Genomic DNA, 19,625 nt, shown 5'->3' with positions numbered 1-19,625 from the left:
AAGTAGAAGCGTCGAAAAAGCGAAACACGGAGAAAAATCCACGCGACCACGGGGGGAGAGAGACATGGAAAGGGCGGCCATAAATGACGTCACGCGATTTTGGGCGATTTTTGACCCCCCCCCCCCCTTCGTCACACGGCGTCACAAAAAGTCAGACCCCCTCCTCAAATATGACGTCACAAAGCTGCCCCCCACCCCCCAAAAATAAAACATGCTTCAAATCGCTTTCAACTATTGTCATTGTAGTGCGTGTTTAATGTGACGCTGCACTCTGATGTTGTAGGAGAAAACATTTATTTAAAAGTCTATTTAATTAAGTAGAACGTGTTGTCTGTATTTATTTAAAGTTGCGCATTTTGATGTGACGTCACATTTCTCCCCCCCCCTCGTCACACATCGTCACACATGTCTGACCCCCCCCCAGGTGCGTGACGTCATTTATGGACGGCCCCAAACTACAAATAAACAGCAGCAGCTGATCATTGTTTTTTACCCTTCTCTCTGGCAACAACACTGACACCTTTTTTTACAAGGAGTCTTGTTTGCATAGACCACAATACCTGCAGTCGTAATGCAAACAAAAAACATAACTCTGATAATGTATGCACTGTCCTTGAAGTTGATTGGTCCACACCCGAGCTGTCTCGGGTGTGGACCAATCAACTTCAAGGACAATGCATATATTATCAGAGTTGTGTTATTTGTTTGCATTACGACTGCAGGTATTGTGGTCTATGTAAACATGACTCCTTGTAAAAAAAGGTGTCAGTTGTGTTGCCAGATAGAAGGGTAAAAAACAATGATCACATTTTGTACTGGCAAATGAGGTTCCAATGGAGCCGCAGCAGTTGTCAGGGTGGACACGGGGCACGTGTCGCCCTCCACCGCACCGGGCGACGGAGTTAACGCCTCCCTCGACCTGCACCTAGCCTGGCACAACGAGGGGCTGACTGCCGTGCCTGCCTCCAGCAGTTCACCCCATCACGCCCGGGTCTGTCCCGGAGTCTCATAGTCCACTTCCACGTGACGGCCTCGAAGTGCACCTAGCCTGGCACACAAGCGCTGTCGTCACGTGCGGAGCGGTGGCAGCGTGGTTAGCGCGGCGTTGACGTCACGGTCCATGTCAACAACGGCGTCTGGTGCTTGCAGCTGGTGGTTCTGACGTCACCCCGCACGCGCCGTGACGTCACCCTCCCAGACCGTCTTGTTGACGTCATCCTCCTGCTTTTAACGCACGTGACGTCACCTGCCGCAGTGGCGCGCGCGCGCGCGGTGGTTGTCGGGAGGAGGTTCAAACGGCACGAAGATGGCCACCGCGCGAGAAGCCCTCGGCGCGCGGTGACGACAACAAACAACCGAACAACAACAAACAACCGAACAACAACCAAACAACAGCCGAACACAACAAGTAGACGAGGGATGGCGGCGCACCACCAGCTGGTGTTCCTGGTGGAGGCCGCGTCCGCCGCGGAGGCCGCGCGCGCCGCGGTGCCGCGGCTGCTGGGAGCGCTGCGCCGGCGCCTCGGGCCGGACGCCGTGAGCTGGGGCCTGGGCCGCACGCCGCACGCCGCCTCGGCCTCCTCCTCCTCGGCCTCCTCCTCCTCGGCCTCCTCAGCCTCAGTGTCGTGTTCAGCTGCCGCGGCTTCTCTGGTCGCGTGCCGCGTGCGCGAGTTCAGAGACGTGAGCAGCCGCGCGTTGCAAGCGCTGGACGCGGAGCTGGGGGCGCTGAGCCGCGGGACTGGTGGAGGCGGTGGAGGTGGTGGCGGTGATGGAGGCGGTGATGGTGATGGAGGCGGTGATGGTGGTGGTGATGGAGGCGGTGGAGGTGGCGGTGGTGGAGGCGGTGATGGTGATGGAGGCGGTGCTGGAGGCGGTGGTGGTGGAGGCGGTGATGGAGGTGGGACTGGTGGAAGCGGTGGTGGAGGCGGTGATGGTGGTGGAGGTGGTGGAGGTGGCGGTGGGACTGGTGGAGGCGGTGATGGTGGTGGAGGTGGTGGAGGTCGTGGAGATGGAGGTGGCGTTGGGACTGGTGGAGGCGGTGATGGTGATGGAGGCGGTGGTGGAGGCGGTGATGGAGGTGGGACTGGTGGAAGCGGTGGTGGAGGCGGTGATGGTGGTGGAGGCGGTGGTGGTGGAGGCGGTGATGGAGGTGGGACTGGTGGAAGCGGTGGTGGAGGCGGTGATGGTGGTGGAGGTGGTGGAGGTGGCGGTGGGACTGGTGGAGGCGGTGATGGTGGTGGAGGTGGTGGAGGTCGTGGAGATGGAGGTGGCGTTGGGACTGTTGGAGGCGGTGCTAATGGAGGGGTTGGTGCTGTTGGCCGAGACGTTGGTGACGGCGTTGATGGAGGGGCCATTGAGGCTGCTGCGAACGCGGTGGGCAGTGCATCTGGCGGCGGGGTTGATGGTGAGTCGTGTCGTGTTTGTGGTGGAGGAGCCGCAAGAGCCGGCGCGAATGGTCGAGGCTGCCGAGTTTGTCTTGGCGGTGGCGACGGCGCGGCCGGTGGTGTGTGTGGGCCCGCTCGAGACCGTGACGAGGGCCGCAGTGGTCGCGGCTGCGTCCGGGGCTCCGACGCTGCCGGCGACTCCGCTGGGAAAGTTCCGTTCGGTGGGATCGGGCCCCTCCGTGCCGCGCTGCGAGAGGCGCTGCTCGGCTTCCCGTGGGACCGGCCTCTCATCGCTTCGCCCGTGAAGACGGCGGCGAAGAGGAGAGCGAACGGGCAGAGGCGAGACGGGGGCGACGACGAGGAGTCGGGCGAGGCCACGAATCTTCTGCTGCTGCTCGCGCCGTGTCCGCAAAGCCGCGAGGCGCTCGCCGCCTTCCTGGGGCCCGGGGTCGAGGCTCGAACGGCCCTCGGGAACCTCCTGGCCACGAGCGGAAGCATTCGGCTGCACTGGATAGACACCACGACTCTGGCGGAGGTGCGGAAACCACAACCAGCACCGTGGGCTGGGCCGGGTGGCGATCCCTTAACCCAGTGTGTGCGAGACACGTGTAGTGGCTACACTGAAACGTGTTGTTTCAGTCACCGTGCCACCGTTTCGAAATTATGAAACTCCACTACTGGATGAGGGCTTCCCTTCCGAAATAAAATAAAAGGATGTACGTGCAGCTCCACGTCAGGCCAGAGCCCGATGAACGTACTGAACAGTAATTGCAAGTGCTTCTGAATACCAAAAGTACTACTTAGTTCTCAATGTTGCTAAAACACACAGTTGAACGTGATTGTTGTTGGAATCGCCGTTTTGTGGCGTTTGTTGAGTCGGGAATCGTGTAAACGTTTCCACGACTCGTATACATTTGTTACCCCTTTGCAGGTGCTGGGCAGCCCGGACCGCGATGGTGCGGCAATGGTGGCAGAAGCCCTGAGGCCAAGCGGCAGCCTCATCCCGCTGGAGGCCCTGCTGCTGCTAGCGGGTGACGGGCACCACCAGGACGGCACGGAGACGGAGCCGGTGCCGAAACTGCTGCCGCGGAATGGTGCCGGTGGGAGCGCCGGCAAGAAAATGTGGCGACGGTGGCTCACGGCGGACACGACCTTCCCTGCGCCGGCGCTGCTGGGTCACTACCTCACCAAGGGGGGTCGCCCCGCCAAGCCGGCTGCTGCACCGCTGGTGCCGCTCGTCGTCAGAGATGGTAACCAGACCTGGGAGGGGTGTTTGCTGTTAACTTTTGATTTGTTTAACACGTAGTAGTAGTAGTAGGAGGCTTTCGCGAGCAATGCCATCCGTAATAGAGGTTTTTTGGGTTAGATCGCGTAAATATAAATGTGTCGTTAAACCCGCCACCACCCGACACAGCCAATTAATAAGGTTTAGCACGTAAACATAACATGCCAATTCGTGACTAGTTCAGCACACCGGTGTGTTGGAGAGTATAGTCACAATTCGAGTACTACGTTTCGCTGGTAATTACAACCAGCCTCATCAGGTGACAACCAAACTGTTGATTTATCGGTGGGCAGGTTACTCGGGTTGCAGGTTAACAACACTTTCATAAAAGATTATGAAATATATTCATCTGCCGCATCAACAGTACGAGCGGACCGCACACTACTTTTCGACCCAGAAATGAGAATGTTAGCAGTGTTAGCAGTGTCAAACCACGTATAGCCGAAACATCGCCCCACGGTGCCGGAAAACGTCCATCATGAAGTAAAACGTGTACAGCGACGCACGTGTTCGATCAAACACTGTTGGGCAAAGTACGACTGTATTGAAAAAGGAAGGTCCATATACATCGATGCATCTTTCCACTCCTACTCTTAACACACGGTAGAGAGAGAGAGAGCAAGAGAGAGAGACGCTTCTCCTTGTGTCCACCACAGCCGGCGGCGCCGACCGCCTTTGCTGCAGCCTGTCCTTGGTGCTCGCCACTGCCGCGTCGTCGCCCCCATCGCCCGTCCGCCTGCTCCTGCGTGGGACTGTGGAGCGGCCGGCGCTGGGCGCGGGCGGCCTGGGCGTGACACGAGCCTGGGTGGCGTGTCCTGATGGGGAGGGTAGTGCCGACGCCGCCACCGCCGGCGCTACGATGGGGGACGTGGCGTCTCGGGAGGAGTTCAGCTTCCCTGAGACGATGAGAACTCTCGCCTCGCTGGATTTACTCCTGGTGAGTTCCGTCAACATCGTCACCGTCATCATCGCCTTGTCATTGTGCATCGTCACGGAAATTCCGGTCATCCTTGTAGCAGCAAGCGGGTTTGGCTGGCCATCGAGCAAAGACGGTTACCGCATCGCGCATTTTTAGATGCGCTTCTGCGGCCATCTGGAATGCTTTTCCTATATTCGGAAGCCATTGAAGATGTGCACTTTTAAATTGTCTAGATTGACAAACTCATTTCGTGAGAACTGCTTTTTTGTGTTTAGCTTGTTGTCCTTGCCCCGCACTTCCGATTAGAACGGTTGGCTACGTACTGTGTGAAACAAGTTCTACATACATACATTCTGCCCACAGACTAACACTACTCGTAGACTCAACACTGCACCTCCGATTAGCACGGTTTGCTACGTACGGTACAAGAGAAGTTCATAATACATATACAGGCAATCCCCGGGTTACGGAAGTGTTAGGTTTCCATGAAATATCCATAACCCGAATTGTCTGCATTTTGGAAACTGAACAACTTCTCCCAAAAATCAAGATAAAAAGCTGTATCTGGAAATAGTTGTGCCTCTACTGTTTTATCTCAGTAATGCATCGTGCTGTATCGTATCGCTGTACATACGCTCTGCACTTCCTAGGATTCTTTAATTTGATCGAATATCGACCCTAATACTACCCATAATTAAACTAATGGAACACGGAGCGAGCGAGCCAGTGAGCGGAGCGAGTGCTGGATCTCTCTCTCCCTATGGGTCGTGTCTCCCAGGTGGTGGAGGTGCTCATGACGGGGTGCGCTGTGCCTGCGCTCGGCCTGCTCTACCCAGCCACCCCCACTGCGGCGCTGCTCTGCCTCATCCGGTGCGACCGCACGCTGAGCCCGCAGCACGGACACTCCCAGCGGCAGGAGCGGCAGGGGGACGTTCCACCCATCCCCCCGTTCCAGCCTGACGCCCGTGGGGAAGAGTCGCTCCTCGGCTGCCTCGAGCGAGCGGGCGGCGGTTCGCAGCCCGACTGGAGGACGTTTCTCTCGGCTGGTACGAGCGGCGGTATTTTGATAACCTTGTTGGTTTTGTTGTCTCTTTCTCCGACTGCACTTCCAGTTGTCCTGTCGGTGTCGCGTCGCGAGGCGGAGAGCCCGACGTGGAACTCACGCGGGGTTCTGCAACCCTCCGTGTTAGAGAGCGGCCCCGTGGTAGCGGATATCACGGAGATACCTCAAGTTTATAACTATATTTAACATTGTGGTTTTTATGCATAGTCATCAGTAACCAGGTTTAAAAGCTCACTACGTAGCCAACTGTGCTAATGGGAGGTGCAGTGTTGAGTCTGTGGGTAGTGTTGAGTCTATGGGCAGTGTTAGTCTATGGGCAGTGTTGAGTCTATGGGCAGTGTTAGTCTATGGGCAGTGTTGAGTCTATGGGTAGTGTTGAGTCTATGGGTAGTGTTGAGTCAATGGGTAGTGTTAGTCTATGGGCAGTGTTGAGTCTATGGGCAGTGTTGAGTCTATGGGTAGTGTTGAGTCTATGGGCAGTGTTGAGTCTGTGGGCAGTGTTGAGTCTAAGGGCAGTGTTGAGTCTATGGGCAGTGTTGAGTCTATGGGCAGTGTTGAGTCTATGGGCAGTGTTGAGTCTATGGGTAGTGTTGAGTCTATGGGCAGTGTTGAGTCTATGGGTAGTGTTGAGTCTATGGGTAGTGTTGAGTCTATGGGTAGTGTTAGTTTTTGGGCAGTGTATATGTATGTTGAACTTCTTTCGCATCGTATATAGCCAACCGTGCTAATCAGAGGTGACGGGGGAAGGACAACAAACTAAAACACAAAAAGCAGTTTGAAAGAAATTAGTTTTCAATTGAGACTTGAGAACCCAGTTTAATCACAGCTCAAAAACTGGTGAAACCCAGAGCTTCAATTCGCCTGGGTCTGACATTGTCAGTCTGTGTGAATCTGCGGGGTCCCTAGGCGAGTCTGTGGGGTTTCTCTGTTAGTCGACGGTGACCGGGCTGAGACCATCATCTCACTGCGCTTGATACCCCGGTGTAATCGCTGTGGTAAGGCGGCTGAAAACCCGGGTTTGTATCCCGGCAGTTGTCGGTGCTGCTCTGTGCCATGGTGTTGCCGTAGCGCCACGGTGGCTGGAAGATGTTAACTACCTCGCCTGGTATACATGCGGTCGTGGGTTCGATCCCGACGGTGACGCCTGCTCTATATTTGGAGTTTGCGAGTCTCCCTCCCTGTGGTGGCGTGGATTTTTCTGCGGGTCCTCCGGTTTTTCCCTCCATGTTTAGAATCAAAATGATGAGTTAAGAGTATTTGGCTTCTATAAATATCCACATGATAAGCCACTTTCGTTTAGCTATCATAGCCAGGGTCGCTTACCTGGTAAAGTAAAACATTGTTTATGATGAGTTAATTCCACAGTTCGCCTCCGGTGTCCGACTCTGTCTGCGTGACTGCGTGTGTGTCGGTGCGGGATAACATGTATACTCTCGTCTATATTTCCTTTTGCGCGTCCGTGTTTCTGACTCAGCCACTGACCCCGAGCCTGGGTTGCCAGACTTCTTTGCGGGAGAAGCAGTGGGCGGTGGTGGAGGCGGTGGCGCTTGCGTGGTGGAGGAGCGCTACCCGGAGCTCGCGGGGGCCAGCGCGGCACTGGCGCAGGCGTGCCGGTGAGTGGCCGGCCATCTCGCGCCAGACGGTGCTGGGTTCTGTTCCGTGACCGCCTGTCAGCAGCGTGCCTTTCGACACTTTCACTTGGCCTCGAAGCACGCCGTAGTAACGTCACCGTCACTTCGTGCCAAATGGCGGGTGTTGGCGTTGGTAACAGTGGCAGTTAGCGATGGGCGACCGGTGAACCGGGTAATTAATGGTGCGTTGATTTGCGGTTGTGATTATTTAACGCGTAGCCATCCCGTCGTGTTTTCAGGTTGCGTGACGCGCCCATGTGCGCCGTGTGCGTCCTCGCCGTCGCGTGGAGTCAGACTTTCGCCGCGCGTTCCCTTGCAGGTCCCTCGCGGTGGCGGAGGAGGCTGCGGGAGGTGTTCCCGCGCGTGGCGATGGCGGCCGCTCCGACCCGGGCAGCGCCGAACTCGCGCTGATGCTCGGCGCGCTGTACAGCTCGGCGTGCGAGGAGGAGGGGCAGGGCGCGTTTGAGCGGCGTGAGGAGCAGGGTGAGCGCGAGAGATCTGCATGGCGGCCGTACACCCAGCAGAACGTTTGTCCTGCGAGGTGGAGTCCGCTCTCTGGCTTCTCGCTCTTCCCATCGTGTTCGATCCTCTGCAGTGACGCCGTGTGCAGGATGGGAGCAACTGTCGTAACGCGTATTGTTAGTTCTTCTTGGTTCTTTCGGTAAAGCCACGTAGAAGGGAAGTAATAAAAATAATAAAAATAAAACATGTCTATAATAAATATTGTTAGTTGTCAAGCGGGTGACAATGCATCGATACGTCAATTCAAACTTGACTCTCACGCTCACGATGTAATGTGTTGATTCGTACCAAGGTGTTCAAAGTGTGCCGGCGCATGTCCTGGCACCACATGCGTGCACTGCCCATCCACTCCGTACTGCACCTCCGATTAGTACGGTTGGCCACGTACGGTGTGAAAGAAGTTCAATATACATACTGCCCATAGACTCAACACTATCCATAGACTCAGCACTGCCCATAGACTCAGCACTACCCATAGACTCAACACTGCCCATAGACTCAACACTGCCCATAGACTCAACACTACCCATAGACTCAACACTACCCATAGACTCAGCACTGCCCATAGACTCAGCACTACCCATAGACTCAACACTGCCCATAGACTCAACACTGCCCATAGACTCAGAACTACCCATAGACTCAACACTGCCCATAGACTCAGCACTGCCCATATACTCAGCACTGCCCATAGACTCAGCACTGCCCATAGACTCAACACTGCCCATAGACTCAACACTGCACCTCCAATTAGCATGGTTGTCTACGTACGGTACGAAAGAACTTCATGGTACGCACGTACGCACATTGTCCGACTGCAGGTAAGGTGCGCACGCCGGTGCGGCAGAAGCTGAAGACGCAGAACCGCGCGCTGCAGATGGTGAACGTCGCTCGGATCAACGTGCGCTCCCAGCGCTGCCGGGTCGATGCCGACGACGCCGCCGTCCCCCCCACGGGCTGCCGCCGCCGCTCCGGCAAGAAGCCGGCGCTCTCCAGGAAGGAGCTCGGTGAGGGATCGCCCTCTCTGCTGGGTGGACGCACGAGGGTGTGGTTTTCTGCGAGGGCGCGAGAGAGAGAGATCGGTACGCACGCGCGTGTGCATGTGGACCCTGTCGCGCGTTTACCAGCGACCACGGGGAGAACACGCAAACTCCAAATATACAACAGCAGGCGTCAGGGCCGGGATCGAACCCACGACCTCCTGTATACCAGGCAAGATTGCCAACATCTCCTAGCCACCCGTCTTCCAACTAACTCGGGTCAACCTCAGTCGCGCAGGCGTTGCAAATGTGACAACACGGCGCTAACGTGACAGCGCGGAGAGATGTTTCGTCTATAATTTTCACGAGTGTGGTGACTGCGGCAGCGCAGGTGCGTGTGCTTTGCTTCACCTAACCTCACGACTCGCCCCCGCCGGGTGTAGATTTTGAGGACGAGGACGCGATGGCGTCTCGCCTGAGCCAGGACTACGTGCTGCACGTCGCTGACGAGGGCCGGGCGCTGCCGGCGTTCGCCAGCAGCGCCGTCGCCATCGTGTGCCGCTTCCTCAAGGCCCAGGGCTCAAGCGACATCGAGGTTGGGCGCTCGCACAACGACGAGGGGGAGATTGTGCGGCGGCGGCGCAGCCATCTTGCCGCTTCACCGCTCCTGGCACCGCGGGGTTTGTTTAGAGAAATGGATGTTGGTGTCGGTGTCCCAGGCAGCAGTAACAGTTTGTGAGCATCAGGGCCTGCAGAGGCACTGGTGGTGGAAATTCCACGTTCCTATGGCGGGGGGGCAAGTCTGTCCATAGGACAACCGTCGGTGACTTCGTCATCGCGTCATGATCATTGTCATCATTATCGTAATCATCATCCTCATCGTCATCATCATCCTCATCTGTCCCGTGACCTTCTGCTAGCAGGCGTTCAACACTTAACTTGTCCTTAAGGTGCACATAGCCTGGCACAAGCGTCGTGGTGCCGTCACCGCCACTTAGTGGGGAATTGGGTTGATGTATGTATGTATGTACGTATGTTTATCTTTTTTCGCACCGTGCATAGCCAACCGTGCTATTCAGAGGTGCGGGGGGGAAAGACAACAACACGAAGCGCCGCGCGATGCACAGTGACCCGTCTTCGTTGCAACGACTAGCCAAAAGCCGCCGCTGCTGCCGCCGCCGCCGCCGTGAGACTGACCGGAGTTTGCGTGACGATTGGCGGTACCGGCTGCGGCGCGACGTGTGATTTGGCCGCGGCGCTCTCTCTCTCTCGCTCAGCGCCGGTGTGCCACTCTGCTGCGGGACAAGCTGCTGCGCGACGGGCGGCAGCTCCGGCAGCGGCGCTCGGGGGGCGGCGACGACGACGACCGCGACGGTGTCAGCAGCAGCCCGCGGTCGCGCACCCGAGAGTAAGGAGACTGTCAACTATTCTTTATTTTACCAGGTGTAAGGCTCCCTTTCAAGAGCAACCTGCCCATCACAAGCGATAGCCCAACGAAAGTGGACTTGGCATCATCATCATCACGTGGACATTTAGACTGGCAGCCCAATGCTCTTAAACACGTGATGTTGTATTCTAAATGTGGAGGCGAAAAAGCGGAGGACCCGGAGAAAAATAACACGCAACCACAGGGAGAAAGAGACACGCAAACTCCAAATATACAGCAGCAGGCGTCAGCCTCGGGATTGAAGCCACGACCTCCTGTACACCAGGCGAGGTCGTTAACCTCTCACCACGGTGGCACAAGGACACCGGTGCAGGGTGGCGTTTTGCCCATCATCCAGTCAGTTGTGTGTGTGTGCGCAAGTCATTGAGGTACTCGGTGAGTCGGCGTGCCAACCAGAGTCTGTGTGCACTCTCCACTCCAGCAACTCTCTGTCTGTTGAAGCCATGACTCGACGTGCACTCGGGGTGGGGGGGGGGAGATCGCTCGTTCTTCCCTGCTGCCCCATCTGTCCCCTGGATCCCAGTTCTGGATCAATTTCAAGATCACACCACCTTCACGGGCCTCCTTGGACGCACTCCAGCCGACCTCTCATCTCACTCCACTCCCCTCCACGCACTTTCCTGCCTCTCCCCTCTCATCTCACTCTACTCCCCTCCACGCACTCTCCTGCCTCTCATCTCACTCCACTCCCCTCCACGCACTCTCCTGCCTCTCCCCTCTCATCTCACTCTACTCCCCTCCACGCACTCTCCTGCCTCTCCCCTCTCATCTCACTCTACTCCCCTCCACGCACTCTCCTGCCTCTCCCCTCTCGTCTCGCTCTACTCTCCTCCACGCATTCTCCTGCCTATTCGCTCTCATCTCACTCCACTCCCCTCCACACACACTCTCCTGCCTCTCATCTCACTCTACTCCCCTCCACGCACTCTCCTACCTCTCCCTCTCGTCTCGCTCCACTCCCCTCCACGCACTCTCCTGCCTCTCCCCTCTCGTCTCGCTCCACTCCCCTCCACGCACTCTCCTGCCTCTCCCCTCTCATCTCACTCTACTCCCCTCCACGCACTCTCCTGCCTCTCCCCTCTCATCTCACTCTACTCCCCTCCACGCACTCTCCTGCCTCTCCCCTCTCATCTCACTCCACTCCCCTCCACGCACTCTCCTGCCTCTCCCCTCTCATCTCACTCTACTCCCCTCCACTCACTCTCCTGCCTCTCCCCTCTCATCTCACTCTACTCCCCTCCACGCACTCTCCTGCTTCTCCCCTCTCATCTCACTCTACTCCCCTCCACGCACTCTCCTGCCTCTCCCCTCTCATCTCACTCTACTCCCCTCCACTCACTCTCCTGCCTCTCCCCTCTCATCTCACTCCACTCCCCTCCACGCACTCTCCTGCCTCTCCCCTCTCATCTCACTCTACTCCCCTCCACTCACTCTCCTGCCTCTCCCCTCTCATCTCACTCCACTCCCCTCCACGCACTCTCCTGCTTCTCCCCTCTCATCTCACTCTACTCCCCTCCACTCACTCTCCTGCCTCTCCCCTCTCATCTCACTCTACTCCCCTCCACTCACTCTCCTGCCTCTCCCCTCTCGTCTCACTCTACTCTCCTCCACGCACTCTCCTGCCTCTTCCCTCTCATCTCACTCCACTCCCCTCCACACACTCTCCTGCCTCTCCCCTCTCATCTCACTCTAATCCCCTCCACGCGCTCTCCTGCTTCTCCCCTCTCATCTCGCTCTACTCCCCTCCACTCACTCTCCTGCCTCTCCCCTCTCGTCTCACTCTACTCTCCTCCACGCACTCTCCTGCTTCTCCCCTCTCATTTCGCTCAACTCCACGCATGCTCTGCTCCAGCAACCCAGCACTCCTTAGAACCTGGGTTTGAGTCCAGATCTTAGCCGAGTCACCAATTACTGCACAAAAAAAACTCGCCATTCAATGTGAGGATTACTATCCAAAGTACTGCTGTGCTTCTGAATGGGTAGATAAATTGTGATTGTTTCTTCAAATCACAACTATATTGGCTGTGCTGGGTGAGGTGTATTTAGGACACGCATTTTACTGATACGATCTGACCCAAAAATAAACTATGAATCAAGATTTTACTTGGTTCTGTGCTTTACTTAGCAAAATTACTATTCAGTTTGACTGTCACGATTAATTTTAGCCTCGTATGCAGAGTGGGTGGGAAAGTGTTGCCTCCTGCCATGCGGGGCGGAGGTCACTTGAAGGTGGCCCCTTGACTTCCACTTTGGCGGCGGTTCTCGTAGCACGGCAGAGAGGCACGCTGCTGTGCGAGAGTTCCCGACAGATTGCTCGTTCTTGCGAAGACGGTGCGATTGGGCTCTGAGCCATCTCGTGTCCCCTCCCAGGTGCTGCCTGCAGTCACTGCTGCGCCTCGAAATGCAGGCGCAGTTCCGCTCCCTCGAGTGCGACGACGACAACATTGTGGACGAGGTAACGACGCACCTGTGTTGTAGCGTAAGTCTCTGTGTTGTAGAGTAAGTCTCTGTGTTGTAGCGTAAGTCTCTGTGTTGTAGAGTAAGTCTCTGTGTTGTAGTGTAAGTCTCTGTGTTGTAGTGTAAGTCTGCGTGTTGTAGCGTAAGTCTCTGTGTTGTAGTGTAAGTCTCTGTGTTGTAGCGTAAGTCTCTGTGTTGTAGTGTAAGTCTCTGTGTTGTAGTGTAAGTCTCTGTGTTGTAGTGTAAGTCTCTGTGTTGTAGTGTAAGTCTCTGTGTTGTAGTGTAAGTCTCTGTGTTGTAGTGTAAGTCTCTGTGTTGTAGTGTAAGTCTCTGTGTTGTAGTGTAAGTCTGTGTGTTGTAGTGTAAGTCTCTGTGTTGTAGTGTAAGTCTCTGTGTTGTAGAGTAAGTCTCTGTGTTGTAGTGTATGTCTCTGTGTTGTAGAGTAAGTCTGTGTTGTAGTGTAAGTCTCTGTGTTGTAGAGTAAGTCTCTGTGTTGTAGTGTATGTCTCTGTGTTGTAGAGTAAGTCTCTGTGTTGTAGAGTAAGTCTCTGTGTTGTAGAGTAAGTCTCTGTGTTGTAGTGTATGTCTCTGTGTTGTAGAGTAAGTCTCTGTGTTGTAGTGTATGTCTCTGTGTTGTAGAGTAAGTCTCTGTGTTGTAGAGTAAGTCTCTGTGTTGTAGTGTAAGTCTCTGTGTTGTAGAGTAAGTCTCTGTGTTGTAGAGTAAGTCTCTGTGTTGTAGAGTAAGTCTCTGTGTTGTAGTGTAAGTCTCTGTGTTGTAGTGTAAGTCTCAGTGTTGTAGTGTAAGTCTCTGTGTTGTAGAGTAAGTCTCTGTGTTGTAGAGTAAGTCTGTGTTGTAGTGTAAGTCTCTGTGTTGTAGAGTAAGTCTCTGTGTTGTAGTGTAAGTCTCTGTGTTGTAGTGTAAGTCTCTGTGTTGTAGTGTAAGTCTCTGTGTTGTAGAGTAAGTCTCTGTGTTGTAGTGTAAGTCTCTGTGTTGTAGTGTATGTCTCTGTGTTGTAGAGTAAGTCTCTGTGTTGTAGTGTATGTCTCTGTGTTGTAGAGTAAGTCTCTGTGTTGTAGTGTAAGTCTCTGTGTTGTAGTGTAAGTCTCTGTGTTGTAGTGTATGTCTCTGTGTTGTAGAGTAAGTCTCTGTGTTGTAGTGTAAGTCTCTGTGTTGTAGAGTAAGTCTCTGTGTTGTAGTGTAAGTCTCTGTGTTGTAGTGTAAGTCTCTGTGTTGTAGTGTAAGTCTCTGTGTTGTAGAGTAAGTCTCTGTGTTGTAGTGTATGTCTCTGTGTTGTAGTGTAAGTCTCTGTGTTGTAGTGTAAGTCTCTGTGTTGTAGTGTAAGTCTGTGTTGTAGTGTAAGTCTCTGTGTTGTAGCGTAAGTCTCTGTGTTGTAGAGTAAGTCTGTGTTGTAGAGTAAGTCTGTGTTGTAGTGTAAGTCTGTGTTGTAGTGTAAGTCTCTGTGTTGTAGAGTAAGTCTGTGTTGTAGTGTAAGTCTCTGTGTTGTAGAGTAAGTCTGTGTTGTAGAGTAAGTCTCTGTGTTGTAGTGTAAGTCTGTGTTGTAGTGTAAGTCTGTGTTGTAGTGTAAGTCTCTGTGTAGTAGAGTAAGTCTCTGTGTTGTAGAGTAAGTCTCTGTGTTGTAGAGTAAGTCTGTGTTGTAGTGTAAGTCTCTGTGTTGTAGTGTAAGTCTCTGTGTTGTAGAGTAAGTCTCTGTGTTGTAGTGTAAGTCTGTGTTGTAGTGTAAGTCTCTGTGTTGTAGAGTAAGTCTCTGTGTTGTAGAGTAAGTCTCTGTGTTGTAGTGTAAGTCTCTGTGTTGTAGAGTAAGTCTCTGTGTTGTAGTGTAAGTCTCTGTGTTGTAGTGTAAGTCTCTGTGTTGTAGTGTAAGTCTCTGTGTTGTAGCGTAAGTCTCTGTGTTGTAGAGTAAGTCTCTGTGTTGTAGAGTAAGTCTGTGTTGTAGTGTAAGTCTCTGTGTTGTAGTGTAAGTCTCTGTGTTGTAGCGTAAGTCTCTGTGTTGTAGAGTAAGTCTGTGTGTTGTAGAGTAAGTCTGTGTTGTAGTGTAAGTCTCTGTGTTGTAGTGTAAGTCTCTGTGTTGTAGCGTAAGTCTCTGTGTTGTAGCGTAAGTCTCTGTGTTGTAGAGTAAGTCTCTGTGTTGTAGAGTAAGTCTCTGTGTTGTAGAGTAAGTCTCTGTGTTGTAGTGTAAGTCTCTGTGTTGTAGCGTAAGTCTCTGTGTTGTAGCGTAAGTCTCTGTGTTGTAGCGTAAGTCTCTGTGTTGTAGAGTAAGTCTGTGTGTTGTAGAGTAAGTCTCAGTGTTGTAGTGTAAGTCTCAGTGTTGTAGAGTAAGTCTCTGTGTTGTAGTGTAAGTCTCTGTGTTGTAGTGTAAGTCTCTGTGTTGTAGTGTAAGTCTCTGTGTTGTAGCGTAAGTCTCTGTGTTGTAGAGTAAGTCTCTGTGTTGTAGCGTAAGTCTCTGTGTTGTAGCGTAAGTCTCTGTGTTGTAGTGTAAGTCTCTGTGTTGTAGAGTAAGTCTCTGTGTTGTAGTGTAAGTCTCTGTGTTGTAGTGTAAGTCTCTGTGTTGTAGTGTAAGTCTCTGTGTTGTAGTGTAAGTCTCTGTGTTGTAGTGTAAGTCTCAGTGTTGTAGAGTAAGTCTCTGTGTTGTAGAGTAAGTCTGTGTGTTGTAGAGTAAGTCTGTGTTGTAGTGTAAGTCTCTGTGTTGTAGTGTAAGTCTCTGTGTTGTAGCGTAAGTCTCTGTGTTGTAGCGTAAGTCTCTGTGTTGTAGAGTAAGTCTCTGTGTTGTAGAGTAAGTCTCTGTGTTGTAGAGTAAGTCTCTGTGTTGTAGTGTAAGTCTCTGTGTTGTAGCGTAAGTCTCTGTGTTGTAGCGTAAGTCTCTGTGTTGTAGCGTAAGTCTCTGTGTTGTAGAGTAAGTCTGTGTGTTGTAGAGTAAGTCTCAGTGTTGTAGTGTAAGTCTCAGTGTTGTAGAGTAAGTCTCTGTGTTGTAGAGTAAGTCTCTGTGTTGTAGCGTAAGTCTCTGTGTTGTAGCGTAAGTCTCTGTGTTGTAGAGTAAGTCTGTGTGTTGTAGAGTAAGTCTCAGTGTTGTAGAGTAAGTCTCTGTGTTGTAGCGTAAGTCTCTGTGTTGTAGCGTAAGTCTCTGTGTTGTAGCGTAAGTCTCTGTGTTGTAGAGTAAGTCTGTGTGTTGTAGAGTAAGTCTCAGTGTTGTAGTGTAAGTCTCTGTGTTGTAGTGTAAGTCTCTGTGTTGTAGAGTAAGTCTCAGTGTTGTAGAGTAAGTCTCAGTGTTGTAGTGTAAGTCTCTGTGTTGTAGAGTAAGTCTCAGTGTTGTAGTGTAAGTCTCTGTGTTGTAGTGTAAGTCTCTGTGTTGTAGTGTAAGTCTCTGTGTTGTAGTGTAAGTCTCAGTGTTTTAGAGTAAGTCTCAGTGTTGTAGAGTAAGTCTCTGTGTTGTAGCGTAAGTCTCAGTGTTGTAGAGTAAGTCTCAGTGTTGTAGTGTAAGTCTCTGTGTTGTAGAGTAAGTCTCAGTGTTGTAGTGTAAGTCTCAGTGTTGTAGTGTAAGTCTCTGTGTTGTAGTGTAAGTCTCTGTGTTGTAGCGTAAGTCTCTGTGTTGTAGTGTAAGTCTCTGTGTTGTAGCGTAAGTCTCTGTGTTGTAGAGTAAGTCTCAGTGTTGTAGTGTAAGTCTCTGTGTTGTAGTGTAAGTCTCTGTGTTGTAGTGTAAGTCTCTGTGTTGTAGCGTAAGTCTCTGTGTTGTAGCGTAAGTCTCTGTGTTGTAGCGTAAGTCTCAGTGTTGTAGAGTAAGTCTCAGTGTTGTAGTGTAAGTCTCTGTGTTGTAGTGTAAGTCTCTGTGTTGTAGTGTAAGTCTCTGTGTTGTAGCGTAAGTCTCTGTGTTGTAGCGTAAGTCTCTGTGTTGTAGCGTAAGTCTCTGTGTTGTAGAGTAAGTCTCAGTGTTGTAGTGTAAGTCTCTGTGTTGTAGTGTAAGTCTCTGTGTTGTAGTGTAAGTCTCTGTGTTGTAGCGTAAGTCTCTGTGTTGTAGTGTAAGTCTCTGTGTTGTAGCGTAAGTCTCTGTGTTGTAGTGTAAGTCTCTGTGTTGTAGTGTAAGTCTGTGTTGTAGAGTAAGTCTCAGTGTTGTAGAGTAAGTCTCAGTGTTGTAGTGTAAGTCTCTGTGTTGTAGAGTAAGTCTCTGTGTTGTAGTGTAAGTCTCTGTGTTGTAGCGTAAGTCTCTGTGTTGTAGCGTAAGTCTCTGTGTTGTAGCGTAAGTCTCTGTGTTGTAGCGTAAGTCTCTGTGTTGTAGCGTAAGTCTCTGTGTTGTAGCGTAAGTCTCTGTGTTGTAGTGTAAGTCTCTGTGTTGTAGAGTAAGTCTCAGTGTTGTAGTGTAAGTCTCTGTGTTGTAGTGTAAGTCTCAGTGTTGTAGTGTAAGTCTCAGTGTTGTAGAGTAAGTCTCTGTGTTGTAGCGTAAGTCTCTGTGTTGTAGAGTAAGTCTCAGTGTTGTAGTGTAAGTCTCTGTGTTGTAGTGTAAGTCTCTGTGTTGTAGTGTAAGTCTCAGTGTTGTAGAGTAAGTCTCTGTGTTGTAGCGTAAGTCTCTGTGTTGTAGAGTAAGTCTCTGTGTTGTAGCGTAAGTCTCTGTGTTGTAGTGTAAGTCTCAGTGTTGTAGAGTAAGTCTCTGTGTTGTAGCGTAAGTCTCTGTGTTGTAGAGTAAGTCTCTGTGTTGTAGCGTAAGTCTCTGTGTTGTAGCGTAAGTCTCTGTGTTGTAGCGTAAGTCTCTGTGTTGTAGCGTAAGTCTCTGTGTTGTAGCGTAAGTCTCTGTGTTGTAGCGTAAGTCTCTGTGTTGTAGTGTAAGTCTCTGTGTTGTAGAGTAAGTCTCAGTGTTGTAGTGTAAGTCTCTGTGTTGTAGTGTAAGTCTCAGTGTTGTAGTGTAAGTCTCAGTGTTGTAGAGTAAGTCTCTGTGTTGTAGCGTAAGTCTCTGTGTTGTAGAGTAAGTCTCAGTGTTGTAGTGTAAGTCTCTGTGTTGTAGTGTAAGTCTCTGTGTTGTAGTGTAAGTCGCAGTGTTGTAGAGTAAGTCTCTGTGTTGTAGAGTAAGTCTCTGTGTTGTAGCGTAAGTCTCTGTGTTGTAGTGTAAGTCTCTGTGTTGTAGAGTAAGTCTCAGTGTTGTAGTGTAAGTCTCTGTGTTGTAGAGTAAGTCTCAGTGTTGTAGAGTAAGTCTCTGTGTTGTAGCGTAAGTCTCAGTGTTGTAGAGTAAGTCTCTGTGTTGTAGTGTAAGTCTCTGTGTTGTAGAGTAAGTCTCTGTGTTGTAGCGTAAGTCTCAGTGTTGTAGAGTAAGTCTCAGTGTTGTAGTGTAAGTCTCTGTGTTGTAGTGTAAGTCTCTGTGTTGTAGAGTAAGTCTCAGTGTTGTAGTGTAAGTCTCTGTGTTGTAGTGTAAGTCTCAGTGTTGTAGTGTAAGTCTCTGTGTTGTAGTGTAAGTCTCTGTGTTGTAGAGTAAGTCTCTGTGTTGTAGTGTAAGTCTCAGTGTTGTAGAGTAAGTCTCTGTGTTGTAGCGTAAGTCTCTGTGTTGTAGAGTAAGTCTCTGTGTTGTAGCGTAAGTCTCTGTGTTGTAGTGTAAGTCTCTGTGTTGTAGAGTAAGTCTCAGTGTTGTAGTGTAAGTCTCTGTGTTGTAGAGTAAGTCTCAGTGTTGTAGAGTAAGTCTCTGTGTTGTAGCGTAAGTCTCAGTGTTGTAGAGTAAGTCTCTGTGTTGTAGAGTAAGTCTCAGTGTTGTAGAGTAAGTCTCTGTGTTGTAGCGTAAGTCTCAGTGTTGTAGAGTAAGTCTCAGTGTTGTAGTGTAAGTCTCTGTGTTGTAGTGTAAGTCTCTGTGTTGTAGTGTAAGTCTCAGTGTTGTAGTGTAAGTCTCAGTGTTGTAGAGTAAGTCTCTGTGTTGTAGCGTAAGTCTCTGTGTTGTAGAGTAAGTCTCTGTGTTGTAGCGTAAGTCTCTGTGTTGTAGAGTAAGTCTCTGTGTTGTAGAGTAAGTCTCTGTGTTGTAGCGTAAGTCTCGTGTGTAGAGTAAGTCTCTGTGTTGTAGTGTAAGTCTCTGTGTTGTAGAGTAAGTCTCAGTGTTGTAGAGTAAGTCTCTGTGTTGTAGAGTAAGTCCTCAGTGTTGTAGAGTAAGTCTCTGTGTTGTAGAGTAAGTCTCAGTGTTGTAGCGTAAGTCTCAGTGTTGTAGAGTAAGTCTCTGTGTTGTAGTGTAAGTCTCTGTGTTGTAGAGTAAGTCTCAGTGTTGTAGAGTAAGTCTCTGTGTTGTAGCGTAAGTCTCAGTGTTGTAGAGTAAGTCTCTGTGTTGTAGTGTAAGTCTCTGTGTTGTAGAGTAAGTCTCTGTGTTTGTAGCGTAAGTCTCAGTGTTGTAGAGTAAGTCTCTGTGTTGTAGTGTAAGTCTCTGTGTTGTAGAGTAAGTCTCAGTGTTGTAGAGTAAGTCCTCTGTGTTTGTAGCGTAAGTCTCAGTGTTGTAGAGTAAGTCTCTGTGTTGTAGTGTAAGTCCCTGTGTTGTAGGTAGTCTCTGTGTTGTAGCGTAAGTCTCTGTGTTGTAGCGTAAGTCTCTGTGTTGTAGAGTAAGTCTCTGTGTTGTAGCGTAAGTCTCTGTGTTGTAGAGTAAGTCTCTGTGTTGTAGTGTAAGTCTCTGTGTTGTAGCGTAAGTCTCTGTGTTGTAGCGTAAGTCTCTGTGTTGTAGCGTAAGTCTCTGTGTTGTAGAGTAAGTCTCTGTGTTGTAGCGTAAGTCTCTGTGTTGTAGCGTAAGTCTCTGTGTTGTAGTGTAAGTCTCTGTGTTGTAGAGTAAGTCTCTGTGTTGTAGAGTAAGTCTCTGTGTTGTAGCGTAAGTCTCAGTGTTGTAGAGTAAGTCTCTGTGTTGTAGTGTAAGTCTCTGTGTTGTAGAGTAAGTCTCTGTGTTGTAGCGTAAGTCTCAGTGTTGTAGAGTAAGTC

General features: G+C 51.2%; 1 protein-coding gene across 2 annotated transcripts in view; it reads left to right on the top strand.

Annotated features, from left to right (window-relative positions):
• Positions 1-1,288: 1,288 nt before the first annotated feature.
• The window catches only part of LOC133342359 (treslin-like), a 56,915-nt gene continuing 38,578 nt past the window's right edge, over positions 1,289-19,625 (top strand). The window contains exons 1-11 of one of the 2 annotated variants that reach the window (XM_061551515.1): positions 1,289-1,897; positions 2,432-2,919; positions 3,316-3,634; positions 4,326-4,606; positions 5,367-5,634; positions 7,126-7,264; positions 7,602-7,765; positions 8,626-8,811; positions 9,228-9,379; positions 10,062-10,192; positions 12,602-12,686. In XM_061551515.1, the coding sequence (XP_061407499.1) occupies positions 1,420-1,897; positions 2,432-2,919; positions 3,316-3,634; positions 4,326-4,606; positions 5,367-5,634; positions 7,126-7,264; positions 7,602-7,765; positions 8,626-8,811; positions 9,228-9,379; positions 10,062-10,192; positions 12,602-12,686 (2,691 nt within the window). In that variant the 5' untranslated portion in view covers positions 1,289-1,419. Of the gene's footprint in view, positions 1,898-2,138; positions 2,150-2,431; positions 2,920-3,315; positions 3,635-4,325; positions 4,607-5,366; positions 5,635-7,125; positions 7,265-7,601; positions 7,766-8,625; positions 8,812-9,227; positions 9,380-10,061; positions 10,193-12,601; positions 12,687-19,625 lie in introns of those variants that run through there. The other variant, XM_061551600.1, reaches the window with a different exon arrangement.

This window comes from Lethenteron reissneri, chromosome 1 (genome assembly GCF_015708825.2).
Source record: "Lethenteron reissneri isolate LAM-NWPU_2019-01 chromosome 1, ASM1570882v1, whole genome shotgun sequence".
In the NCBI taxonomy this organism is placed as follows: Eukaryota; Metazoa; Chordata; class Hyperoartia; order Petromyzontiformes; family Petromyzontidae; genus Lethenteron; species Lethenteron reissneri.
This window is presented reverse-complemented; position numbering and strand designations above follow the sequence as displayed.